Below are 10,950 nucleotides of genomic sequence, written 5' to 3'. Positions count from 1 at the left end.
TTGGAGGTTGATGTTTAATTTTCGATGATTCTGCTAAAACAGGCTGAGAAAATAAGGAAAGAGAAGTGCTTCGACTGCAGGAAAAATTCACTGCAATGTCAACTTGACTCTGAAAGAGAATTTATATTCGAGGAAAAACGCAGTTGTTAAATCAATGTTTAAAGAGACGATTATTGTGTTTTTAATTCCACTTTATTAAGTAGCAGTACATATACAATTTGATCTAGATTCGTTTTTAAGGCTTCTAATCTTCAGTTAATCCATGCTCACAGCATTGAAACCATTTGTAATGAAAGTTGCAAAAGAAAAAAATCACTTTAATTCGTATTCCTATCATTGATGTCTTGCTCAGTGCTTGAATAATACGAGGACATTCTATTTTAGTACTTGTTTCCAAGCAATTCGATACATTTCTTTTTATCCAAGGCATTAAAGAGATAACAGATGTTACTCGATATTTCGATTTCTACTGGTATTACATCCTTGCCGGTTCGATATTCTCCAGACCTGGAAAACCTGGAATTGTCAGGTAATTTTATGTACCTGCAAAAACCTGGAAATGTCCGGAATTTTTTTCAAAGTCGGGGAATTTTTTCGCGAGCCTGTTTAATTTTTTTGTTTAATTGCAATATGAAATTAAATAAGTATTATTTTTCATTTGCAAAAGTATCTTTTTAGTACTGTAAATAATTTTTTAACTGAAAATTTAACCATTATATTTTTGGTTGAAATATATAGTACCACATTTTTCGTTGAGAATTCATCTTTTTTGGAATGAAAATGTAATTGCTTGGTTAAAAGTTAAACTCGTTTGTTAGAAATTCAGTTTTTTGGTTGAAGGTTCATCATTTTAATTGAAAATTTATTTCTTTGTTTGAAAACTGAGCTGTTTTTTTACTGTAAATTTTAACAATTACAGTTAAAATTTTAAGTATTTTGTTGACAAGTTTTTTTTCTGGTCGATAATTAAATTTTATAACTAAAAATGGAAATAACTTTTTCCAATTGAATATTCCATCCTTTTATTTGAAAATTCAACATTAGATTTCTTATCTGAAAATTTTATAATTCAATTTTTGATGGACAATTTATTTTTAGTTAAAAATTTTAATATTTTGTTGGAAATTTGTCTTTTTGGTAGAAATTAATCTTATTTGTTGAAAATTCATCACTTTGTTTAAAAATGTAACTTATTTTAAATTCCTTTTTTTTTTGTTTCAAAATTATTATTTTTTACACTGAAAATGTAATTATTTCAAATGAAAATTGTATAGTTTTATTAAAAAATTCATCTCTTTGGTTGAAAATTAATTTTTTAAACGGAAAATTTAACTTCAATTTTTGGTTGTCAATTCATCTCCTAATCTTCTTTTTTGAAAATTATTCTTTTTGATTTAAAATTCAATTATTGCAGGTGAAGATTCGTCATTTTAGTGGAAATTCATGTTTGTAGTTTTAAATTAAAATATTTTGTGGAAAATTCATGTATTTTGGAGAAAATTGTATTTTTTATTAGAAATTAATCTTTATTAAAAATGTATCTTTTTGGGTAAAAATAAACTATTCAAGTTGAAGAATAAACATTTTAATTAAAAATGTATCAGTGTGGTTGAAATTTAATTTTTTTAACTGAAAATTTAAGTATTTTAGTTTAATATTCATTATTTTATTTGAAAATTTATGTTTTTTGTTGAAATTTCCACTATTTCAGTTTAAGATTCATAATTTTAGTTGAAAATTCATCACTTTGATTAAAAATTTAACTATTATGTTCAAAATTCTTTTTTTTTTGTTAACAAATTATTTTCTGGCTAAATATTTATGATTAAAAATTGATCTATTTTAGTTCTAAATTGAAGTATGTATATCGTTGAAAAATCATGTATTATGTTGAAAAACTTTGTTTTTGGTAAAAAATGAATCTTGTTTATTAAAAGTTTATCTTTTTATTTAAAAAATCAACTATTTCAGTTCAAGATTAATTTTTTTCAAAATTCATCAGTTGGATTGAAAACTATATAAATTTTCAAACTAAAAAATTAATCTATTCCAGTTTAGGTTGAGAATTTTTCTTTCTGTTTCAAAATTCATCTTTTTCGTTGATATTTTCTACCAAAATATTCTAATAAATCATATCAGTAATAAATTAAAAATATTCCAGTTTATTATATTCATAATTCTATTTTAAAATTGATCGTTTTGTTTAAAAACGTAATTTTTTCTTATGTTAGTTTTTTTGTTTGGAAATTATTATTATTTTTTAAACTAAAAATGTAACAATGCCAATCTTTTTGGTTGAAAATTTAACTATCACAGTCAAATATTCATAATTTTAGGTGAAAATTCATCACTTTGATTACAAATTTAACTATTGTGTTGAAAATTCTGTTTTTTTTTTAAATTTTGGTTTTAACTGAAAATTTAGATATTCCTTTTATCGTGAAAAATTCATCTATTTTTTCTAAATTCAAATATTCTTCATTTTATTTTAAAATTGACCTTTTTAGTTATTAATAAAATTACTTGGTTGAAATTTAAACTCTTCTGTTGAAAATTCATATTTTTGGCTTAAAATTTATCCATTGCAGTTAAAGATTCATAATTTTTATCGAAAATTCATGAATGGTTGCATTTTTTTCTATGTAAAACATTAATTATTTAATTTAATTGAAAATTTAACTATTCCATTTTTGGTTGAAAAATGATCTTTTTTAGTTCAAAATTGAACTATTTATTTAAAAATATCAGGAATTTTCTTTTAGTCAGGGAATTGTTTCGAAAGCGTGCCTAATTTGTTTAAATTAGAGTATTAATTTGAATAAAAATGATTCATTTATAAAATTAGCTTTATATTACTGTATATAAAAATTTTGTTGAACATTAATTTTTTTATTAATTTTTTTAACTGAAAATTTAATTATTCTATTGTTTTTTAGATGAAAATTTTCTATGGTTGAATATCAATTTCTTAACTATTCAATTTTTATAGAAATTAATCTGCTTGCTTGAAAATTAATCTTTTCGGGAAAAAATTCAATAATTATAGATAATAATAATAATTTCAGTTGTAATTTCATTTTTTTATTAAAAATATTTGAAAATTGATCTATTTTTTGAGTAATTAAAAAAATGTAACTACTCCACTTGAATGATCCATCATTTAAAAAAAATTTAATTGAAAATTTAACTTTAAATTTTCGCTGAAAAAGTATATTTTTTAGTTTAAAATTGAACTGTTATAATTAAACGTTCATCCTTTTATTTAAAAATATCATCGTTTCGGTTGAACATTAACAGTTGGGTAAAAAATTGATCTTTTGTGTTGAAATTCTACTATTTGGTTGAGAGTTTGTCTTTTCTTGTTGAAAATGGAACTGTTTTATTGAAAATTCATGTATTTTGTCGAAAAATCAATTTTTTTGTGTAGAAAATTAATCTTCTTGTTCGAAAATTAATATTTACAAATTTAAGTATTCCAATTCAGTATGTATAATTTTAGCTGAAATTTATCTTTTTGGTAGAAAGTTGAAATATTTGGTCAAAAATGCATTTTTTTGTTTTAAAATTGATCTTTTGCAGTTGAATATTGATTATTTTAGTTAAAAATTCATCATTCTGGTAAAAAATTTTGTTGTCGAAAATTAGTTTTTCAACTGAAAATTGAACTATTCTATTTTTTGTTGAAAACCTAAATTTTTAGTTAAAAATTCAAATATTTGGTTGAAAAATGATGTTTTTAGTTATTTTGCTGAAAATTCATGTATTTTATTTAAAAATTGATTTTCTTTCGTAGAAAATTAATTAATTGAAATTAATATATAATTTATTACGATAATTTTTTTTTTAATTTGTCATGCTTTATGAATAATATATTTTTGATTCAGAGTTTCAGGTCTTTATATTATTTTTTATATTAAATTTAATAAATAAAATTAATAATATATTATTTCTATTACTTTTTTTTGACATTAAAAAATGTAAATGTGCATTTTACTATTTTAAACTTAAAAATAAATCCATTATTTCCATAACTAAAGGTTTTTATTAAATTAAAAATATTTTGAGTCTAAATTATTCAATTTTTATCCCATTTAATTTGAAATTTCTTAATGTAGAAAAAGAATAAGTATTTAATATTTAGCAATATTGCACAGTTCATTTAAGACAAGTAAATTGAAACCAAATATTTAGAAGAAAACAATTTGAAACCAAATTGTTTTACATAGAAAGCTTTGAATCTTTACATTTTCAAAGAACTTTAAAATTTTTAGCGTTACAATTTTAATTGTTTTATTTTAAAAGTCTTCAATTTATAAGTGAAATTGTTACATTTTGACGCATAAATAACAATTGAACACTCATTGTTTGTAGAAAAAATTTGAGTAATTTTAAGAGATATTTAGAAGTGTTTAAAAGATTCAACATTAATTAAAAACTTGAAATTATTTCAAGTAATTTCGCACGAAGCGTGTCCTGCAAATTAAAAAAAAGTTTTTAAAATCTTCCATAATTTTTCAAAGTGAAAAATCATTTTCAATTTTTCTAAGAATCTTAAGAAAATTTTTGATTCTTTTAAAGTCTTTTACAATTTTTAAAAAATCTAAATTTTTTGTTTGAAATTTGCAAAAATCTACATTATATTTTAAATTTGGCTGTAAATATTTGAAATTATTTCAAGTACCAAATTTAATTCGAATCTTTTCAGAACTTCTAAATTTCTCTTAAAATTACTCTAATATTTTTACAAATAAGAAGTGTTCTATTGTTATTTATAAATCCAAATTTAATCTTTTTTTAATTTACAGGATTTTCTACAAGTTATAGAAAAAATTCAATTCATTTTGAAATATATTTAAAAGTTCAAAAAAAAATTCAAAAATTATTTTGAATTTGGAAAAATTTTAAACTACTTCTAGATTTGTCAAGATTTTGAAATAAAATTTTTAATCTGTTAAAGAATGCCTAGACTATTTAAAATAAAAATAATTTAACTTCTAATTTAAGAACTGTTGAGTTAAAAAAATTATTTTTCAATTTTTAATGTGTCTAGCTTAAAAATGACTTAAAATAATATAATTTTGACCATTTTTAAAGTTCATTGCTTGATTATTTAATTTAGGCTATTGAAAATGTTAACGTGGATTTATATTTTTGGAACTTAATCTGAATCTTTGAGCTCTATAATTGATAAAAGTGTTAGTCCCTTCGATTTGGTAAATGTACATTTTTAAGCATTTGAATACACAATTTTTGATTTGAAAACTTTTAAACTTGAATTTCAAAAGTTTGTAATTCAAGGGTTCCACTTTGATTGCTTTAATTGGTTGTTTATTATTTATTACTTTACATGGAAAAATGTTGTAGAATATAGTTTGATTTTTTTAATTTCATTGGCCGTGAAAAATGTTTGCGAACTGGGAAAAAATCGGGACTTTTTTTCTTCGATTAAAACGGCGACCCTGAACCTGGAATTGTCAGGGAATGTTTTCCCCAGGATTTGAGTAGACACCCCGATCTTGTGGTTTCACCAGTTGCCGAATTTTATCGAGATGAGAGTCGCTAAAAAATTGGAGAAACTAAGAGGTTCTCCAGTGCGAACATAAATTGTACTCCTCGAGTTAGCCTAGAGAGACAGATAGCACTTGTGAGCTGTAGATAAGACTCGCAGGTGTGGTAGTAGATTATTGATTCCATTCAAGGCTTCGTTTTCATATTTCATACCCAGATACAGTTTGATGCTCATGGATTTCCCCTCACGATACGTGATTTCCGGAAGCACCTACTGTCAGTATGTTGCTGAAGACCTCGGTGAATATTCCCAGAGAAGTGCTTTCTCTCACAGTAAAACTTTTGCCAAGTAAGGTGAATGTTTCACGTGATGAGATTGTAACTTTAGCATCAGGCTAATTGCATGCTGGTGAGGTTCCATCACTGGTCTTCCCCACTTGAATTTATTATATGTTTTCCCCCCCTTTTTTCCACTGAGATGGAACCTTTTCTTCTGGACATCAAGTTGAAGATTGATTTGTAATTTCGTTGTTGTTGTTGTTGTTGATTATTGTAGAGAAAATCTTGGTCGAGGGAGGGTAATGGTGAAGACTTGGCGGTTCACACCGCCAACGCGAACAACACAGGAAACACTGTAGTCTCTCAACACCTTGCCCAACAACAACCGCAACAGCAACAGCTGCAGCAGCAACAACCGCAGCAGCAACAACAGCAGCACAAGCAACCGAGCACAATGACGTCACATAATAAACAAGTAACAAATACGGGGAATGGCGGAGGAGGAAGCAATCCCCAGGGAGATGGGGATTATCAACTGGTGCAGCACGAGGTTCTCTATTCCATGACCAACCAGTACGAAGTCCTCGAATTCCTTGGTAGAGGCACGTTTGGCCAAGTAAGTTTTAGATTAGTCACGTTTTATTACTCTCTTTCTCTCTTTTTAAATCATAAATCAAAGTCCTAGAAGGAGAAACAAGTGAAATAGTACACTGGTGCGAATTTGCACCCGAAGTTTTTTTCATTTTTTTGGCATTTATGGAAACAAAATTCTAGCGGATTATCCCCACATATATTAAATATATCTGTTAAATATGTGTGATATATAATAGTTGTTTATTATATGTTCAATATATTAAATAATTAATATTAATATTGCAAACAAACCAATTCGCACCAGTGTACCGCTTACGTATGCTGGGTTGGAGTATACCGTTTGAGCGTTAATATTCTTCAAAATATTCTGCCTCGGACTTAGCAGACTGTTGACAGTATCAAAAAAACTGACACTAGAGGCACTATTTTGAAACAATTGTCCGCTAGTGCCACTATTTCCTCTATTTTTTCATGAAAACTATTTTTAAACTTTTCCTTGAATGAATTTTCCTAAATCTTTGACACTGTTTACATTATTTTTTTATGACTGGTGTGAGTCCGAGGCCTAGAGATGATTTGATTTTTCGCATGTTGAGACATGAGGATATTTTCCTTATAGATATTCACTTGATAACAACAAAAAAACATGCAAGATTAAATTCAAGAACTCTGAACCATTAGACTGTCTGATGACTAAGACTGTTTTTACTGATATGTGTTCTACATCACTTTCAAAATTTTTTAAATTACAGGGATAATAATAGTCTGTCTATTTTTTTATATCTAATTCCCTTTCTTTTTCCCTAAAGTTGAAAACTCCTGAATATTAAAATTCCGGAATTGGGAAATTTACAAATAATAAAATTCCAGAATCTTAAAATTCCCGAAGAATTTTTTAGTATTACCAAATAAAAAAATTTTAGAATAATAAAATTCAGGAATTGGAAAATTTCCTGATAATCAGATTCCTGAAATATAAAATTCCCAAATAATAAAATTCCCGAACAGTTTATAATATTGCCGAATTGTAAAATTCCCTAATAATATCATTCCGGAATTCGAAAATTCCCTAATCATAAAACTCTCGAACAATCGAAATCCCGACTTAGAAAATTCCTGAACAGTTTATAATATTAAAATTTGAGAAAGTTAAATGAGATTAAAATCAAATTTCAAATTCTATTCAACGTCCAACAATCAAGTTAATCTACAGAAACTAACTTATTTTATTTTTTCTATTTTTGCCCAAACAAGTTATTTTTTTCTTTTTTATAAAATTTCTTTTTATCATTTTCAAATAGTAATAGGAACATTTTATCTTGGCTTTTCAAATTTGGTCGTTGGATTGTTTCTTTTATTTTCACGAATTCTGCACATTAGTTTATAATATGACCAAATGAGAAAATTTCCTGATAATAAAATTCCCGACAGTTCATAATAATGCCGAATTTGAAAATTGACGAATATAATTATTTAATTTTCTTTATAAAGAAAATTTTGATTTGTAATATAATCTTAATTGTAATAATTTATTTAATTTTATCAATGCAAAAATTTGTTTTGTTTAAATTGGGGAATTTTCTGGTTCTATTATTTAAATCTTTTAGAGAATTTATAATTTATAGTATTATAAAAGATGCCAAGAAATTAACAAAATTTTATGACATTTTAAAATCTTTTTATGATGTTTAAAGATATCAAATGATTTAAAAGATTTAAACAGTTGCCAAGAAATCTTAAAATATATTAAAAAGAAAAGATTAAAAAGAAGAAAGAAAAAGAATTTCGACGGATTTAAAAGCAATTTTTAAAGATTTTTGGAAAGACATTACGGAGCTTCACGTAATAAATTAAATTACATTTCAAGGGACTCAATTTTATATTAAAAAAGTCTTGAATTTTCAAGACAAAAAACCAATTTTTAACTTGAAATTATACATTTTTAACAAAAGTTTATTTTTTTTACAGAAAGTAAAAGTTCATTTTTTTATAAGATATTTTTTTAAAAATTAAAACAAAAATATTTTTGTTGAGCTTAAGGAAAGAATTCGTTATTTTTTCCGAATTGTAACAAGGACATTTTTTATTGAATTGGAAGTTAATTTTGGTTTATATATTTGTTTGATTTAAGGCAGCTGACAATTTTTTATTTTTAAAGTTTTATTGAGTTGGAAAGAAGGGAAATTTGATTTTTAATTTTCTACGAAAATAATTGAGCCATGAACCTAAAAGGATGACTAATAAAATTGTCGAATTTTCAACAAAATAATATAATTTTTAACTAAAAAAGCTGAATTCTCGATAAAAAATGTAATATTCGATATTTCAGTCAAAAAAGATTTCTATTTCAAATAAGAAACAGTTGAATTCATAAAAAATAGGACAATATGGTTGATTTTAAATAAAAAAAGATTTTTCAGTTAAGAAAGAAAAATAATTTTAACACATATGTTGAATTCTCTACAATAGTTGAATTTGCAGACAAAAAATAGGCATTAAAAATTTTTTAAAGTTGATTTTTCAACCAAAACAGGATTTTCAGTCCAAGAAAGCAAAAAAATTCAATACATTTGTTGAATTTCAAAACCAGAAAACCAATTTTTTACGAAAAAAGTTTAATTTTTAACCCTAAATTATCAATTTTCAACCCAAAATTATGCATTATTAATAAAAAAAGTTAATTTGCATCCAGATAATCTATTTTTTGAAGAAAATAGTTGCGTTTCAACCAAAAAGGATGAATTTTTAAAAAGAATAATATAAAATCTAGAACCAAATAAAATTTTAAACAAAAAGTATGATTATCAACAAAAAATGTAAGTTGACGTTAAAAATTTAGTATTTAATATTTCAACAAAAAACTTATTTTCATTTTTAATAATAAACGGCTGAGACTATCCAAAAACAATAATTTTTGACAAAATAGTTGATTTTCATTTAATAAATTATTTTCATTCTAGAAATAAAAAATTGCAACCGAATTGTTAATTTTTCAAGAGAAAAAATAGAATTTGCAGTTTAACTTTTAATCAGAAAAAATGAATTAAAAAAACTTTAATTATCAACCCGAAATTATGAGTTCTGAATGAAAAAAGTTAATTTGTATCCAAATAATTTAATTTTCTATTGAAACAGTTGAGTTTTCAACCAGAAAGGATTACTTTTTATAAATAATAATAAAATCTTGTACCAAATAAGAACATTTGTAAATAAAAATATTTAAACATTATATTTATAATAGTTAATATTTTAACCAAAAATATTTTTATTTTGGATAAAAAAAAAGTTGAGGCCTTCCAAGAAGAGAAATTTTTGAGATAATAGTTTATTTTCATACAAAAAATATTCTTCAGACAAGAAAGTTAAAAATGGAAACCGAATTGTTAATTCTTCAAGAGAAAAAATTACATTTAAAGTTGAACTTTTGCCCAAAAAAAATTAATTAAAAAAAAAGTTAATTTTCAATCAGAACAATTTGCTCCCTTCCAACTGAATAAAAATGTTGAAAAAAAAACAACAAATTTAACAAAAAATAATGAATCGAAACATTACATCCAACTTAATAAAAATGTTAAAAATAAAAAATGATCCTCTTTCAATTAAAAGAAATTAAGTGTCGAAATTTCCTTTCTTCTAACTTAAATTGAAAATCTCTCCTTTCTAATAAATCAATAAAAATGTTAAAAATAACAAATTTTCCATTTCCAGTTCATGAAAAATTAAAAATAAAAATTCCCTTCTTTCCAACTCAAAAAATTTTTTAAAATAAAAAATGTTTCTCAATTTAAAAAAATGAAAACCAAAATTAACTTCTATCTCGAGAAAAAAATCATAAAAACAAAAAATGTCCCTCTTTCAATTCAGAAAAAAATTCAAAATCCAAATTTGCTCTCCTCCAACTCAATACAAAATGTTAAAAATAAAAAATGTACCTGTTCCAATTCGGAAAATAAAATTGTTTTTTTAAGATCAACAAATATAATAAAATATTAACTTTTCAAAATGATTGAAAAAACTTGAACCAAATAAGAAAATTTTAAAACAAAAATATGAATTATCCACAAAAAATATAATAGTTGATATTTCAACCCAAAATATTTTTATTTTTGATAGAAAAGACTTCAGACCATCCAAGAAGAGAAATTTTTGACAAAATAGTTTATTTTCCTACAAAAAATATTTTTCAGTCAAGAAAGAGAAAAATTGAAACCGAATTGTTAATTTTTTAAAAGAAAAAATTGAGTTTAAAGTTGAACTTTTGCCCCCAAAAAAATGAATTAAAAAAAAGTTGAATTTTCAATCTGAAATTATCAGTTTTTAATCAAAGAAGTTAATTTTCAACCAGATAATCTATTTTTTCTACGAAAATAATTGAGTTTTCAGCCAAAAAGGATGACTTTATAAATACTAATAAAATCTCAAACCAAATAAGATAATTTTTAATCAAAAATATAAATTATTAACAAAAAATATAATAGTTGATATTTCAAACAAGTTTTTTTTATTTTGGATAAAAAAAAGAGTTGAGGCCATCCAAAAAGAGAGATTCTTGACAAAATAGTTTATTAT

At 24.0% G+C, this 10,950-nt stretch overlaps 1 protein-coding gene across 4 annotated transcripts in view; it reads left to right on the top strand.

The window, feature by feature from the left end:
- The window catches only part of LOC117168965 (homeodomain-interacting protein kinase 2), a 124,016-nt gene that overhangs the window by 32,373 nt on the left and 80,693 nt on the right, over positions 1-10,950 (top strand). For all 4 annotated transcript variants that reach the window (XM_033354974.1, XM_033354973.1, XM_033354972.1 and 1 more), the window contains exon 3: positions 6,065-6,403. In XM_033354974.1, the coding sequence (XP_033210865.1) occupies positions 6,065-6,403 (339 nt within the window). The remainder of the gene's footprint in view (positions 1-6,064; positions 6,404-10,950) is intronic.

Source organism: Belonocnema kinseyi, chromosome 3 (genome assembly GCF_010883055.1).
Source record: "Belonocnema kinseyi isolate 2016_QV_RU_SX_M_011 chromosome 3, B_treatae_v1, whole genome shotgun sequence".
Classification (NCBI taxonomy): domain Eukaryota; kingdom Metazoa; phylum Arthropoda; class Insecta; order Hymenoptera; family Cynipidae; genus Belonocnema; species Belonocnema kinseyi.
The sequence above is the reverse complement of the archived record's forward strand: the minus strand, read 5'-3'. Positions and strand labels throughout refer to the sequence as shown.